The sequence below is a fragment of the Lipotes vexillifer genome, unplaced genomic scaffold, assembly GCF_000442215.2.
Source record: "Lipotes vexillifer unplaced genomic scaffold, Lipotes_vexillifer_v1.1 scaffold500, whole genome shotgun sequence".
NCBI classification, from domain to species: Eukaryota; Metazoa; Chordata; class Mammalia; order Artiodactyla; family Lipotidae; genus Lipotes; species Lipotes vexillifer.
In genome coordinates, this window is record NW_006778765.1 from 774,248 (window position 1) to 791,293 (window position 17,046).

The 17,046-nt window shown below is 40.6% G+C and overlaps 1 protein-coding gene across 1 annotated transcript in view; it reads left to right on the forward strand.

Moving 5' to 3' along the window:
• The window catches only part of DOCK3 (dedicator of cytokinesis 3), a 391,142-nt gene that overhangs the window by 335,931 nt on the left and 38,165 nt on the right, over positions 1-17,046 (forward strand). Inside the window, exons 29-34 of the mRNA XM_007451883.1 lie at positions 4,478-4,572; positions 6,255-6,330; positions 6,817-6,917; positions 7,182-7,240; positions 9,310-9,458; positions 15,880-15,965. Of these exons, the coding sequence (XP_007451945.1) occupies positions 4,478-4,572; positions 6,255-6,330; positions 6,817-6,917; positions 7,182-7,240; positions 9,310-9,458; positions 15,880-15,965 (566 nt within the window). The remainder of the gene's footprint in view (positions 1-4,477; positions 4,573-6,254; positions 6,331-6,816; positions 6,918-7,181; positions 7,241-9,309; positions 9,459-15,879; positions 15,966-17,046) is intronic.

A 17,046-nucleotide genomic window follows, 5' to 3' on the forward strand; every position in this document is an offset into this window, starting at 1 on the left:
GAAGAATGAAATTGTACCCCTGCTTCACACCATATAAAAAATTAACTCAGAAGGGATTGTAGACCTGTTTGTAAAAGCTAAACTGTAAAACTCTTAGAAGGGAACATAGGAGTATATCTTTAAATCCTTGGGTTTAGCTGTGGTTTCTGAGATTTGACACCAAAAGTAGGAACAACAAAAGATAAAATAGGTAAGTTAGACTTTACCAAAATTAAAAACTTGTATATTTCAAAGGACACCATCAAGAAAGTTAAAGACAACCCACAAATGAAAGAAAATATTGGCAAAGCATGACTCTAATAAAAGACTTGTATCTATTATATAAAGAACTCTTACAACTCAACAATAAAAAGACAAATAACCCAATTTAATAATGAGCCAAGGATTTTAATAGACATGTCCCCAAAGAATATATGTAAATGGTCAGTACACAGTTGAAAAGATGTTCAGCATCATTAGTCATTAGAGAAATGCAGATCAAAACCACAGTAAGATACTGCTTCACTTTCAAAGTGGATATAATTAAAAAGACAAGTATTGGTATTAATTCTAACTTAAACATTTGGTAGAATTCACCAGTGAAGCCATCTGGTCCTCTGCTTTTCTTTGTGTGAAGCTTTTCAATTATTAATTTGATCTCTTCATTTATGATAGGTCTACTCAGGTTTTCTGTTTCTTCTTTAAATGAATTTTAGTAGTTTGTGTCTTTCTAAGAATTTGTCCATTTCATCTAGATTATATAATTTGTTGGCATGCATTTGGTCCATAGTAGTCCCTTATAAACCTTTCTAGTTCTGTAACATTAGTAATGATATCCCTTCTTTCATCCCTAATTTTTATTTATTTAGTTAGTTATTTTTAATTAATTTATTGGCTGCATTGGGTCTTCATTGCTGCAAGCGGGCTTTTTCTAGTTATGGCAAGCAGGGGCTACTCTTCATTGTGGTGCGCAGGCTTCTCATTGCAGTGGCTTCTCTTTGTTGCAGAGCATGGGCTCTAGGGGTGCAGGCTTCAGTAATTGCAGCATGCGGGCTCAGTAGTTGTGTTTTGCAGGCTCTAGAGTGTAGGTTCAGTAGTTGTGGTGCACAGGCTTAGTTGCTCCGCGGCATGTGGGATCTTCCCGGACCAGGGTTCGAACCCATGTCCCCTGCATTGGCAGGTGGATTCTTAACCACTGCGCCACCAGGAAAGTCCTATCCTTAATTTTAGTAATTTGAGTCTTCTCTCTCCTTTTTTTTCTTGGTCAGACTAGCTAAAAGTTTGTCAATTTTGTTATCTTTTCAAAGAACCAGCTTTTGGTTTCATTTTCTCCTCTATTTTCCTCTTCTCTATTTCATTTATTTCTGTTCTAATTTTTATTTTTCCCTTCCTTCTGCTTACTTTAGTTTGTTCTTCTTTTTCTAGTTTCTTAAGGTGTAATGTAGGTTATTGATTTGGGATCTTTCTTCTTTTTAATATAGGCACTACAGCTATAATCTTTAGCTTCATCCCTTAAGTTTTGTTTTTTTCATCCCTTAAGTTTTGATTTGATATGTTTTCCCTTTTTTTTTGGCTGTACACGGGCCTCTCACTGCTGTGGCCTCTCCCGTTGCAGAGCACAGGCTCTGGACACGCAGGCCCAGAGGCCATGGCTCATGGGCCCAGCTGCTCCGCGGCACGTGGGATCTTCCCGGACCGGGACACGAACCCGTGTCCCCTGCATCGGCAGGCGGACTCTCAACCACTGCGCCACCAGGGAAGCCCGATATGTTTTCCCTTTTATTCATGTCAAGCTGTTCCTAATTTCCTTGTGGTTTCTTCTTTGGTGCATTGGTTATTTGGGAGTGTACTGTTTCATTCCACATTTTAAAAAAATTTCCTATATTTCCTTCTTGATTCCTTCTTTCCTTATTGATTTCTAACTCCCTTTCATGATGGTTGGAGAGCATGCTGTGTGTGATTTCAGTTCTTTTAAATTTAGTGAGGCTTTCTTTATGGCCTAACATGTTCTGCCCTAAAGAAGAGAATGCACATGTCCTTCTGTGTGCATTTGAGAAGAATGTGTGTATTCTGCTATTGTTGGATGGAGTGTTGTATAGATGTCAGTTAGGTCTAGTTAGTATATAGTATTGTTCAAGATTTCTTTTTAAATATTTATTTATTTATTTGGCTATGTCAAGTTTTAGTTGTGACACGCAGGATCTTAGTTGCAGCATGCAGGATCTTTCATTGTGGCATGCGGACTTCTCTATAGTTGCAATGCACAGGCTGTATAGCATGTGGGCTCAATAGTTGCAGCACACAGGCTCTCTAGTTGTGGCACGCGGGCTCCAGAGCACACGGGCTCAGTAGTTGCAGTGCTCAGGCTTTCTAGTCGTGGTGCATGGGCTCTAGAGCACGCGGGCTTAGTTGCCCCATAGCATGTGAGATCTTAGTTCCCTGACCAGGGATTGAACTCACATCCCCTGCATTGGAAGGCAGATTCTTAACCACTGGACCACCAGGGAAGTCCCATTCAAGATTTCTTTTTCCTTGATGATCTTCTATTTAGTTGTTCTATACATTATTGAAAATGGTACATTAAAGTCTCCAACTGTCATTGTTGAATTGTCTGTTTTTCCTTTCAGTTTTGTTAGGTTTTGCTTCCTGTATTTTGAGGCTCTCTTTTAAGTGCATTTATGTTTATGTCTTCCATATCAACTGACTCCTTTATCACTATAAAATGTTCTTTTTAATCTCTATTAACAATTTTTGTTAAAGTCTATATTGTTTGATGTTAACATAGCCACACCAGTTTTCTTTTGGGTACTATTTTCATTGTATATATTTGTCTATCCTTTTACATTCAATATATTTGTGTCTTTGAATCTAAAGTATTTGTGTATCTTGTAGATAACATATAATTGAATCATGTTCATTTTTTAATCCATTCTTCCTGTCTCTGCCTTTTGATTGGAATGCTTAACCCATTTACATTTGTTGTAATTACCAGTAAGAGGATTTACACCTGCCATTTTGCTATTTGTTTTATATCTGTCTTATGTATGTTTCCATAATTTCCTGTTTCATATCACATCTTATAATTTCTTTGTTGAAAACTGGACAATTTAAATAATGTAGCAAGTCTGGTAATCAGATTCCCTTCCCCCTGCCCACATCCCCAGGGTTTGTTGTTTCATTTTTGTTGTTGATATTTGTTTGTTTAGTGACTTTCCTGGACTAATTCTTTAATGTCTGCATTTTTTGTTGTGTGCAGCCCCTGAAGTTTTCATTCAGTTAGCTTAATGATAAGCTAATAACTAGATAGAGATTTCCTTAAACACCTTAAATCAATGAGTCTTCCACTTCATTAAGTGTCTCTGTGTGGGGTTGCGGCTCACCTTCAGTGCTTCAGCAGTTTACGTTGCTGCCTTAGCCTTCACTTCTTGCTTGCATAGAGCCTCAAAGTCAGCCAGAGGTGACAGATTAGGCTTCTTAGGTCTTTTCTGGAGATGTGTACAGCCCTGCACACATATGTGGCCTTCTCGATTCCTAGGAATATGTCAGAGCTTTTCAAAGCCCCAGGTGTATGTCTCATTACCAGATTTTTCTTTTAAGTGTTTTGGCCACTCTCTTGTTTGTCCCAATTAATATAATTGCTTCATGCAGCTGGGATGTTAAATTATTATGGATGATGTTCTCAACAGCTGCACTAGGGATAAGGCTTTTCTCAGTTAGTGAACTCTGAATCCAGTCAGTTAAGCCCTCTGAATGGGGCTTTCCCAGGTTGCTGCCAAACAGATCAAACAGTAACAATTCTCTTGGGATGGCACTTTTTGGGGAGCTCCAAAACCATTTTGTCCCTTCTAGTGACTGCTAGGGTGCTGGGTTTTACTACTACTATGGTTCTACAGCTGCCTGTTTTCAAGGATACCCTGAAGATAGGGAGAGAGAGGGGATGGGAATGGGGAAAGTTAAAACACAATAAAGCTCACTTTTCCTACTGAGATTCAACCATTTTTCTTAAATAACACTTCTTGTTGTTGCAAACCTTTCATTAACCAGTCTTTGTGACTGTTCTCATTGCTTTCATGGAGGAGCACATTTTTGGAGGTACTTACTCTGCTATCCCTAAAGTGCTTCTCTTGTCAATGAGTTCTTAACTCCAGGAAAGCAAGTTCTTACAGTCAAGTGCTCAGGGTCATGCCCCAAAGATTGAGAACGAGGGACTCTGGTGGATACCATTTCTGCTGGACCCCCTGTGCTTTGGTCATTAGGCACTGGGCTGAGTGGGTATAGTGCATCTCTTCTACCCAGTTTGGGACTGGCCTGTGAGAGTGCCCAGACCTCACTCTCATGCAGCCCTCTAAGAGAAAAGCAGCTCACAAAGGGAACCAGAGTCTCACCTACTGGTCCCATACGTTCTCATGGTCTAGAGGTCTGGAGAGCCCTGTTGAGGAAATGTATGCTGCAGTGGTAGAGGTGTGGTGTCTCACATCAGATTTTCCTCTTGGACCAGGAATTTCTGCTGAAGATTTTCTGTGTGTTCCGGAACCTGATGAAGATGAGTGTCTTTCCTCGGGACTGGATGGTGATGAGACTTCTCACAAGCAAGTGAGTGTGGAAGGGCCCTGCACTAGCATCCACAGAACTGTTCCCAGGCTAAGGAGAGTGTGTATATGTGTGAGAGAAAAAGCAAATCAGAAATCAAGGTCAAAGCCATGGGGACAGAGAGGAGAGGGCAAATGTGAAAATGTTTGGAGGCACAATCAGTAGGACTTGGCCATTTACCAAAGTTCACGGAGAAGGAATAGTCAAAGATAGTTTAAAACTGGAATCTAAGTGCCTGGCAGACGATGTCATGGTAAAGATAGAAAAGGAACTTTTAAGAATGAGAAATATAATACCCAGAGAAGCGTTCCTCCTTGAGGAGGGCCTGTTCATTGGCCTCTGTTGCTCTGTAGTTTCAGGCAGTATCCCAAGGCCTCCTCTTGATTTGATCTGTGTTGTCTGCCAGACACTGCTTGCCTCCCACAACAAGTGCTAATTACCCACCTGAGACCTGGCTGTGAGGCTCTCTCTGACCACTTCTAACGCTGGCCACAGAATTCACTCTAAGGCTGACCCCAAATTGTCTGCCCCATTCATATTTCTACGCTGTGCTTCTAACAGACAAACCAGACAAGTAGTGTGGGTGGTAAGGTGCTTGTGGGAGAAGGCCACTTGGCCTCCACTCTCTAGTCTACTGCCTGCTCCCTCTGATCTGCCTTTTATGTTGACCTTATGCAGTGTGGTGAAATTATTTATGTTAGATATATTACCAAGGTGTCAGCATGGTCTTTCTACTTTGTACCTTTTATAGCACTCTTTTTTCTTTTTTCAAAACTGCAAATATTTTATACAGAACAGAAGAAGGGTTTTAAACAGAGTTGCACAGATATTTCCTTAAATAGTGGATTTTCCATTTGACCCCCCCCTTGTTTCTCTCTAGTCAGGGCACTTCAGGCTCTCCAGCCCATTCTGCAGGAGCAGCCTCTTCTTTCAAAGCTTTTACTTTTCAAATTTGTTTGCTGGTGACTAGTCTCTCTAATGCACTGTTTTTGCCTTGCCCCTCTTCTGCACCAAGGCTTCGGATGTAAGCTCCTTTGCCAGGCATCCACACCCTCTGTAATCAAACCCTTACCTGCCTGTCCCACCTCACTTTCTCCCTCCCTTGACCTGTGCCCTTGGTTCTAGCAAATCAGCCTCCCGTTGCCCCTTAAATGTGCCCAGGTGAAAATTGAAAGTGATATTCTAGATCAAAGGTTGAAATCAAATGACTTATACATGAAAATAATAGTATACGATAAAAGTAGAGGTTTAATAACTATAAACCCCTATTATCAAGTAAAATAATAGAATGCTACTCTAAGTCCTCTGGTGGTCATAATATATGTTCATTATGCAAGGTCCCCAAAATACTAGAATCACTCTTTGAACTGGAAGAAACCTTGAAGAACCATTAAACCTCACTCCCCTCCTTTTATATGGCAGGGAAACTGGGGCCCAGAGAGAAGTAGTACCAAGGCCAGGTAATGGCAGAGCTAATAGGTCTAGAACCAACTGGTGGGGCATTTCTCCAAGATGGGTTTTTTGTGGGGTTTGTGCCATCTCTCTCTCTCTTTTAAAGTCACATCTTACATGAGAGCTAGTTGTACTCAAGAAGTTTGCACATGGGCCATAGACCGTTGATGCTAAGCTATAGGATGCCATCGTTAGTCTTTTAACTCTGCCAACACCTTGTTCCCTTACTGCAGTATTATAGTCACTACAGTCCAGTACCTGTCTTCTGCACTGCACAAGAATTTCACAGAGACAGACTTCGACTTTAAGGTAGGAGCTCCTAAAATCCATCACTGTCTTTGTAATAACCCTAGAAAGCCAGAAACCAAGCTCACTGTTTTCTTTTTGTTTTACTTAAAACAACCATTTTATTTTGCTCACAAGTTTGCAGGTCAGGAATTTGAGAAGGATTCAGCTAGGTGTCTGCTAGGTGGCTGGGGGCTTTCTTAATATGTTCATAGTATCAAACAGTTTCCAAGCTTGCTGGTAATTAGAGTATGACCTAGAAGACCCCTGCTGGAGGTGTTGGGAGCCAGACATCCATGAGTTTGTTTTCTAGTCCAGAATCAACACTACTGGTTTCAGGGAAGTCAAGAAAGGGGTGGAAAAGTCCTGTTTGCAAAGATATTTTTTTAAAAATCAAGATCTTAACACTGTAAAATGAATTCTGTGCTACATGCATATATTTATAATCTCTCCTTGCAAGGTTAAGGACTCAGGCTTTCACATATTTCCTCTTTCTCTCTCTCTCTCTAGGTGTGGAATTCTTATTTTAGCCTGGCAGTTCTGTTCATAAATCAGCCAAGCCTTCAGCTAGAAATCATTACTTCCACCAAGAGGAAGAAGATTCTAGATAAGTAAGCCATATGTCTCTTATTCATCTTCCTACCATGTGCCCAGATGGGGTTATGTTTCCATAAGGGGCTTCTTAAGAAGTCCACATGGTTCTCACTGAGGTAGCCTCCCAAGGAGCCAAGTATAAGAATTCAGTTGAGAGCCAAAAAACTTAGTATTTTGGGAAGCTTTAGAAACAGTGCTGAAGTACTGGCCTCCTGGGGTTTGTAGCCCCATCTTCCTGAACCTTCTCCCACTAATAGCTGGTTCCTGTGTTCTATTACCAGGTATGGGGACATGCGTGTGATGATGGCTTATGAACTGTTCAGCATGTGGCAGAATTTGGGTAGGTCTTTTCTCCATATTTTTCCCTTACACATATTGCATAGCCAAATAAAAAGTGACAAGACTAATTACTTCCCCCAGGTTTTGTGAATGTTAATTCAGACCCAAGAGATCTTTACATATCTTTAACATAACACCTCAGATGGATGGTATAGTGTAGCACATGTGCACAAAGCCCTTGGCAGGGAGAGTTAAGCTGAGAAATAAGACCCCAGTAATACATATGCACAATCCCTTTTTTGAGAACCAAAGTCAAAAGGAAAAAAAGAAGATGAGGCTATAAGACTATAAGATCCTCTGTGTTCTTCATGTCCCAGTCCAGATGATACAGGCCCACAAGCATAGATCTTGGAGATAGTCAGCACATGAGCAAGGGCAGCTATTCATTTTAATAAAGATTGAAACACTTCTTGGGTCTCTGGTATTTAGGCATCCAGATGAGGTTCCTGCTGCCAATTGCGTGTAAGAAAGGAATTGCAGCCTCTAGGTGAGATTGATTTTCATCTCCTTTCTTGCGACAGCTTCTCTTTACATCTTCTCTAATATCCACTGGTTTGGATCTCAGATTGTCAGGTTTTGGTAGAATCCTTGGATTGCCCTGGTGACTAGGTGGGCCATTCTCTGATGCTGTAGGCTTCTTAGTGGCCTGTCAGGATGATAGAGAAGCTGCTGCTCTTCTTCCTAGTGAAGGCTGCTTTCAACTAAGCTCATGGCTCTGAAGTCTTAGGAATGATGGCCATAAAATCTTATCATTCTCCATTAACCATCCCAGTCACAGCTCTAGAGGCAGCAGGCAAGGTGCAAGGCATGCCTGCCCACACTAGGGCCTTCCGTCCATGAGTGGGGATGCATTTCCCCAAACCAGCTTTCTAGCTTCAGTACTCTTACTCCCTGCATCCAGCATGGTCCAGGTATAGATTTTAACCCCGAAGATGACTCTGAAATTCCCGGGAACACATGGGACTAGCAACTGTACCACATACCAAGATTGGAATGTGCAGAATCTGCCTCAGAGCTAACAGTTGCTCTTTAAATAGGCTTTTAACATGGAAGAAATCAAAAAACATGTCAAACTTGCCTGATAAAGCCATTCCTGCCTCATTGTTTTGGGTGGAAATGACATTTTCTAGTTCTCAAGAACTGATTTTACTTGACCATAACAGTCACTGCACAGGTCCTCAGTTTGTCTCCTTAGTCTCTGAAGGACTGAAAGCAGAGCTCTGGAAGATGGTTCACTCGCTTTACCATTACAAAGAAAAGTTCTCCCATGGTCTTCAAGACTGGTCTTGCCTTCTGGGAGCATGCCCCAAATGACAAGCTAATCACAGGGAGAGTCACACCACACACTTCCCATGGAAGGGCCTCATTAAGAACACTGAGGGATGAGCCAAGCTGGTCTGAATAAATGTAATGCTACCATCAAAAATGCAGTGTGAAGACAAGGGGTGGGGGTTGGAGGGTGCACAGAGAGTCTCTCAGCCAGTCTGTCAGGGTAGGGCTGTGTAGGAGGCTCCTGGTAACTCAGGAGGGGGCCTTTTGGGCACACTTGAGCACAGGCAGTGAAGAGGCCTATGGATTTCAGATCACTAGTGGCTGGACCTAGGACTGAACATCCTTATCACTTAAATGCCCTTGGGCTAGAGGCAGAAACCCCAGGGATAGTGCATTGTGTTTAAGCAGAAATAGATGAATTTTCCTTGCTAAATAAACACTATGAACAGATTATCTGAAACTTACAGTGTACTCAGAAATCCTATTCTGTCTAGAGTAGTGAACTCTGTTCCTTGACCTCAGAATGATTTTCAGATAGTTTGTAGAACCTCCCAGTAAATTCTTTGGAAAGAATTTGTGCCTGTTGAAAGTTTGTTTTAACTGTACTGGGCCAGTTTAATCCATGAACTCTAAAAAGCCAAGAGAAGCAGGTATCTCAGAAATCTATAGGGGAGAGCTTGCTATGCTCTCAGATGCTTCCAGTGAAGATCAAATCATGTGTTGTGGCCCCACTTGGGAAGCTTCTATGGAAGGAGCAAAGCAAGCATAAACTAATATCTGTTGGGTTTTGTTGTTCAGGTGAACATAAGATCCACTTTATTCCGGGAATGATTGGTCCTTTTCTGGGTGTGACACTGGTCCCACAGCCAGAAGTGCGGAATATTATGATTCCCATCTTTCATGACATGATGGACTGGGAGCAAAGGAAAAATGGCAACTTCAAACAGGTAAGACAACACCTGGCAATGTTAAGGGTGCTCTCCCCTGGAATGGACCCCTTTTGCCCAGGCACGTGATCCAGATGCCTGGCTATAGTTCCAGCGGAAGTAGGCTGTAACTTGGCCATCTTGAGTCCTGTTCAAGGGTTTCCTTTACTTACTGGCCAGAATTGATTTGTGGATTTTCTTCATGAAGTTAGAGGCCAGAAAAGAATCAGAGGAAAGGAATTGAACATCATGTGAAAGGAACTTTATGATCAAGGAGAGAATGACAGACTGTAACCTCCCAGCTTCATTCAGGAGAAGGTCCTGGGAGTGTTGTCTCTTCTCTCTGGAGGTTCCCCAGTGTGTGTGGTCTGGGCATTTCTAAGGCTAGAGCCCAGACAAGATGACTTCTCATAGCCTAGAATTTCACAGACCCCTGCACAGAGGGGTGGGTCCATGAGATGTAAGTCCTTGGCTTCTGACTGACTTCAGGTTGTCCCGCTGTGCAGTTCTTCTGCCACCCCTAAGGTGGAGATGGCCCCTGCCCTTTTATCTAGAGCTCCAGGGAATAGGATTAGTAACAATAGGTAGAAAACAGTGGTAGAAAAGCCAATTTTAGCTAATAAAAGAAATAATTTGCTAGCAACAAGTTATTTGCTGTAAGCTGGCCTGCTTTCAGAGATGGGGAGTTCCTCTTTGCTGGTGGTTCTCAAACAGAAGCTCCCTGTAGGCCTCGAGGAGAAATTTCTACTTTGGCTTGGGGACTATAACCAGTTCCCCACTAAGCTCCCTCCCAACCCTGTGATTCTGGGATGAACCAGCGCTCTTAGAGTGAGTGACTGTAACAGTGAGGAACAGACCAGGCAAACAGTAATTTTTAAATTTACAAAGAGTAAAATTCAGTCTTTGGGATTTACAACTCTGTAAATTTTGGTAAACACATAAAGTCATGTAACCACTACCACAGTCAAGATTTTTTTAATTCCTAAAAATTCCATCTTGTTGCCCCTTTGTAGTCAAACCCTTCTCTTCCCTTTAACCATGGCAACCATTGATCTATTCTCCTTCAGTATGTGTGCCTTTTCCAGAATGTCATGTAAAGGGAATCATGTAGACTGTAGCCTTTTGAGACTGACTTCTTTCACTTAACATAATGCCTTTGAGAGATTCATCCATTTTGTTAAATGTATCAGTTTTTCTATTGCTGAGTAGTATGCCATTGCAGTTTATTCATTCACCATTTGAAAGACATTTGGGTTATTTACACTTTTTGGTGATTATGAATAAAACTTCTGAAAAACTTTTCTTTACAGGTTTTGTATGAATATAAACTTTCATTTTTCTTAGGTAAATACCTAGGAGTAGGATTGTTGGGTATTGTGGTAAATGTATATTTAACTTTATAAGCTATCAAACTGTTTTCCAAAGTGACTATACCATTTTGAAATACCTACAGCAGTGTATGAAAGTTCCAGTTGATCCATATACTCATCAGAATTTGATATTATCTCTGTTTATTTTAGCCATTCTAATAGGTGTATAGTTGTATATCACTGTGGTTTTAATTTTCACTTCCCTAATGACTAATGATGCCGAACGTCTTTTAATGTGCTTATTTGCTATCTTTGTATCTTCTTTGGTGAAATGATTTTATTCAAAACTTGTGTTCATTTTTAATTGGGCTGTTTGTTTTCTTATTGTTGAGTTTTTAGGGTTCTTTTTATATTCTGAACATAAGTCCTTTGTTGAATATATGATTTACCAATATTTTCTCTTAGCTTGTCTTTTCATTTACTAAACAATGTCTTTCACAGAACAAAAGTTTTTAATTTTTATTCAGTCCAATTGATCATTATTTTTCTTGTATGGATCGTGCTTTTGGGATCATATATGAGAACTCTTTGCCTAACCCAGGACCAAAAAATTTTTCTCTTTTGTTTCTTCTAGAAGTTTGATAATTTTACATTTAGATCTATGATCTGTTTTGAGGTAATGTTTGTATAGGTGTGAAGTATAGGTCAAGGCTTTTTATTTTTCCTTTTTACATGTAGATGTCCAGCACCTTTTGTTGAAAAGACTATATTCTTTGTTGAAAATCAGTTGACCATATGCATGTGGTTCTCTTCCTGGACTCACTAGTCTTTCCATCGATCTATATGTCTTATCTGTCACCATACCACATAGTCTTTATTATGGTAGCTTTATAGTCTTAAAATTAGGTTGTGTGAATCCTCTGACTTTGTTTTTTTTTTCAATATTGTATTAGCTATTCCAATTCCTTTTCTAATAAATCTTAGAATCAGCATGTCAGTATCTATAAAAATTCCTGCTTGGATTTTGGTTGGGATTGCATTGTAATCTATAGATCAAATTGGGAAAATTGATATCTTAATAGTACTTAATAAATACTTCTAGTCCTTGAAGACATTATATCTCTCCATTTATTTAGGTGTCCTTTGATTTCTTTCATTAATGTTTTGTAGTTTCAGCATACAGATCTTGCACATGTTAGATTTATATGTAAGTATTTTCTGGGTTTTTTGGTGCTATTATAAATTATACTGATTTAAACTTTTAAATTTTCAGTTGTTTGTTGCTATTATGTAGAAATACAATTGCTTTGTACATTAACATTGTATCCTCCACCCTTGCTAAACTCACTTATTAGTTCTAGAAGCTTTTTTGTAGATTCCTTGTGATTTTATATTTAGATAATCCTATCACCTGTGAAAAGACACAGTTTTATTCCTTCCTTTCTAATCTGTAAGCGTCTTATTTCTTTTTCTTGCCTCATTGCACTGGCTAGGGCCTCTGGTCTGATGTTAAATAAGAATGATAAAAGTAGACATCCTTGCCTTGTTCTTAATCTTAGGGGAGAGCATTCAGTGTTTCACTGAAGTATGATGCTAGTTCTAGGTTTTTCATAGATGATCTCTATCTTGAGTAAATAGTATTTAAGATAAGAATCCATTTTTAGAGTGTGAAGCTCTGTTGCCTTCAGAACTTCAGGAAATAATAACTTCAAACAGAAAAGAACTGTTGCTTTTCTATGTTGCCACAACATGTGCCTTCTAATTGTGCAAAATGCACAACTGCCTGATGAGAGAACCTGGTTACCAAGAAGTAGATGACATTGTGGAACTGCACCATGGGTCATCTGAGTCTACTAAAAGAAGAGCTGGGCTGTACTTAACCATCACTAACACTGAATGAGGAAGGTTAGCTTTGTGGAAGACTAAGTTGGAGCTCATTTGGCTCACACTTCAAGACTCAGCTGATGGGTAGCATTTTTTCCTCCAATAAGACTGTCATGAATAACTGATATCCAGCAAGCCATGTAAACCTCATTGTCCCTGGTTAAAAAAATCTTGCTGCTGCTTCCCTTTGCCATTACATATTTTAAAAGAGTAGTCTACTCTTTTCATCCCCACATTTCCACTTCCCACCCTCTGTCAGTTCAGTCTAATGTATATTGTGCACCCACTTTTGTTGACATTGCTCTCTTGAATAACTTTTTAATCATTAAAGTCCAATTGACTTTTTGGTCTTGGTTCTAGTTGTGCTTTCCACAGCTTTGGCTCTATTAACTCCTCCCCTACTTCTTACCACCTACTATAAATACTTCTTCTAATTATAAAAATAATACTTATTTAATATAGAAAAATTAAAATGCAAATAAGCTATAGTGAAAAGATTTAACTCATAATTGTACTGTTAGTAACTTGTGGGGGAGAGGGGCTAGGCACGTCTTTTTTTCCCAGTGCATAGAGTTTTTTAAGTTAAAAAATGGAATCATTGTGTACATTGTTTTTTTTGGAACCATTGTGCATATTGGTTTTTAATCTCCCTTTTTTAGTAGCACCTTGTCATCACTATCCTTCATGTCAGTTAATGCTTCTCTGCACCACACTGTCAGTTTAGAGGCTATGTGGTATTCCATTGCATAGCTTGGACCACAGTGTACTTAATCAGACTCCTAGGTTTTGTGGGGCTTTTGGTTTTTTTGTTTGTTTATTTGTTTTTTGGCTGTGCCCTGTAGCTTGAGGGATCTTAGTTCCCCAACCAGGGATCGAACTGGGGCCCACAGCAGTGAAAGCACCAAGTCTGCCAACTCCTAACCACTGGACCACCAGGGAATTCCCAGTCTCATAGTTTTAGGAACTTAGGTTCATTCCAAATTTTTGCTGTTAACATTACAAAAATCATATCCATTTTAAGTTACTTTCTTAGGTAAATCTCTCACCTGTAATTGTTGTATCAAAGAGTAAAAACATTTCTTAAGTTTTTACAGCACTATGTCTCTCCAACAACCTCTGTTGTCTGTAGACTACTCAGACCTCAGGCCACTTTCTGTGTGTGCCCCATCTAAGCAGTGCCCATGCTGAGCTGTGTTAGCTGTTATCCCTGCCTCCTCTACCAGATGATGAGTTATTGGGGCCAGGACCATTTCTTGTGCTTTTATTTCTTAGAACCCATGCCTGAGACAAGGTGGGTTCATAAAGATGAAAATCAAAACTAACATTCATTGAGCACTTCCCAAGAGCTAGGGCACAGTGACACTGAAGAGGAATGTTAACCACCATTACCATTTCATAAATGCAGAAATTTAGGCATAGGTAAATATTTTGTACAGAAGTAGGCAGCTGGTTATGTCACAGGACAAATGTTTGTTGAATGAATAACAAGGTGTCACTTCAGGAATATTGGTTTTATAAAATAAAACTCCACAGACCTGAAATCATCAGTATTACCAATTATGACATGATATATCTGAAGAACTTAGCATTTGTTTAACTTAGAGACATTGATTTTGCATACATTGATCTTCAGTGTCCCATTTTGGATTTCTCAATTTTTCTTAGTAACTTCTTCCTTTATCAGCACTGCAGGGAGTGAGGAAGTAATGTCCCTGAATCCTTCCATCACCAGCTCCTTTGCCTAATACAGACGTTCTTACACTTGAATAGACATCAGAACAACCCGGAGGGCTTATTAAAACACAGACTGCTACCCCGCAACCCCTGAGTTTTTAATCCAGTGGAGCCTGAGAATTTGTATTTCTAACAAGATTTCTGGTGACTTGATGCTTTTGGCCCAGGGACCCATTTTGAGAACTCCAGGGAACTGCTGCACCCACATTTGCGCTGTTGTACTCTCTGCTGCTCCAGGTCCCTTCCCCAACTTTGCCCTGTTCTGGAAAGCACAACCTGTACCTGCGTGTGTGATGAGAAATCCCAACCTGACTTTACATGACCCCAGCAGGCAAGTCCCTGCTGGTGCCTTTTCTCCACACGGAGAAAGGCAGATGGCCTCGATCCCTAAGGACCTCTGATCTCAGACTTTGTATTTCCTCTGGAAAGTATATTCAAGCAGCTGACTGATTAGGCCAAACATAAATGTACAACAGTCTCCATCCTGGCCATACCAGACCACTATAAAAGGGCCATATGTATTCATCCATTCTTATTTTCTGCTGATAGGGTTTCAGAAACCGTAACTGCCTTTGATGAATTTCCTAATTCAATTATTAATTTAATATTTCACCGTCTTAGGATTCTGGCCCTATGTGGAGTGAAAAAATGCTTTTGTTATAGCTCATTATTAAATGCAACCATGCCACTTTTTGTCTATATAAAAATCTGTATAAATAATTGCACAATACCACATTTTAAAGGCTAATGAACAGTTTAAAAGATTTTTATCTCACATCACTTACAACTAATTTCTCACCTCAGAGTATATGCATTGAGGCCTGTTAGAGAAGTGGCTTAACACTGTTGAATGCCTTGCAGATTAGTGGGGTAGGAATGAATGCAGTATTGCTCCTTATGGTTTAAGAATCCAATAGCAAGTGCAAGGGGCTCCAGTGACGAGGCAGCGGCAGGGGCAGCAGCTCCAAGGGCTTTAGGTCCTGTGAGGACAAAGAATAGAGCCTTTTATCCTGACGGGGACTCTCTGAAGGAAACACATCTCCCTCAGCCCAGACTAATGCCAGCCATTAAAGTGAGGACCAGCCTCCCAAAGCAAGCTTTCTTTGTGGCTGGCTGATAGAGGGTAAAGTTCTAACCAAATGTATTTTATACATACCAATTCCTTTGAATGAACATTTTTTAAGAAAGAAAAACACTTGACAAAGGCCTCTTTTGGATCCGAAATACTTCTCTCACCAGAGAGTCCTTGCCTTTTGCCCCTAGGGAAAAGAGTATCTGAGACATATGTGTAAGTTCCAACTCATTTAAACCACTAGAGTGGGAGCCCTTCCTGATTGGGGAGGCAGGGTGGTTTCTCAGTGCTGTAGATGAGATCCTGCCTTCTCTAGGATTTATTTGGTGCAGGGAAAAAATCAGGAAGCAGTTCCCCACCATCCTCACCTATCACAGGGGCTGGATTTCCCATCCTTCCTCTGAGGTCACTTTGGGTTTACAAAATCTCTGCTTCCCTCTAGGTGGAGGCCGAGCTGATTGACAAGCTGGACAGCATGGTGTCAGAAGGGAAAGGCGATGAGAGCTACAGGGAGCTCTTCGGCCTTCTGTAAGCTGCTTCAGCCCCAAGTACCTCACGTTGGGAGAGGGGGTGAAGTGGGCTAATGAAGGGTAGCGGTGCAATCTGCACTGGGCAGGCTTCAGAGGGTGTGTATCAGGAGAGACCAGGGTTGTTCCTGGTGGTAGCAGTGCTCACCTTCTGTCTACAAGAAAGTGACATCATGACAGCAGGCTCTCTCAGGGATTGCCATAGTTGACTAAAGATGTAGGGACGGGTGATAACTCTGAGCTCTTGGATTTGCTGATAGCAAAAGGATCATCGTATATCTTCATACCATGTACTGTATCTAGTTGGGCAAACAGTTCATGGGGACTCAATGAGGGCTCAAGGCTGACATTTCGGGGTGGGGGGAGGGAGGGAATTAAATTTCTGCTTTGTAAGATTGTACAATCAGTTTGAAAAACACTGCCATGAATTTTGTGACTTGAACAAATTATACCCCCTTCCAAACCAGTTTCCATTTGTGAAACAGGTTGGTTGTACTGACTGACGTCAGGGGTCCCAGGTCCACCAGCTGTGGCTTCTGTCTTGTGTTGATGGAGGCCAAGAGACCTTACAGGACTAGCCACAGGGCTAAGCCCAAAGGAAAGACTCAGGAGAGCCATGGTTCTCCCAGAGAGATAGTAAAGTTGGGTATTTTATCTTCATAAAAAACAAAATTTTAAGACATTTACAGCTCTAGAGCCCTCTCCTATCTCACTCATTATCTCTAGCTTTGAGATTTTCTTTATTTTAGTGACATTTTTAAGATAAGCCTGTAATGTATTTTCTAATAATAATACTGTACAGTTGCTTAGAACTTTACAGTGTACAAAATTTGTTGACATATCTGATTTAATCCTCACAACACACCTGTGAGGTGGGCAAGGCAGATATTATCCTGAGGAGTAGGGGTGATGACACTGAGCTCAGAGAAGTGGTAACATGGCCTCAGTTGCATGGCCAGTAAGAAGCAGCTCTGGGGGTACAGCCCAGATATTCCAGTTTCAAGAGGGGGAAATCTTCCTGCTACACCCTGCCTACTTTGTTCCTTGATGAGTCATGCAATAAAATGTGAATTCATTTGAAA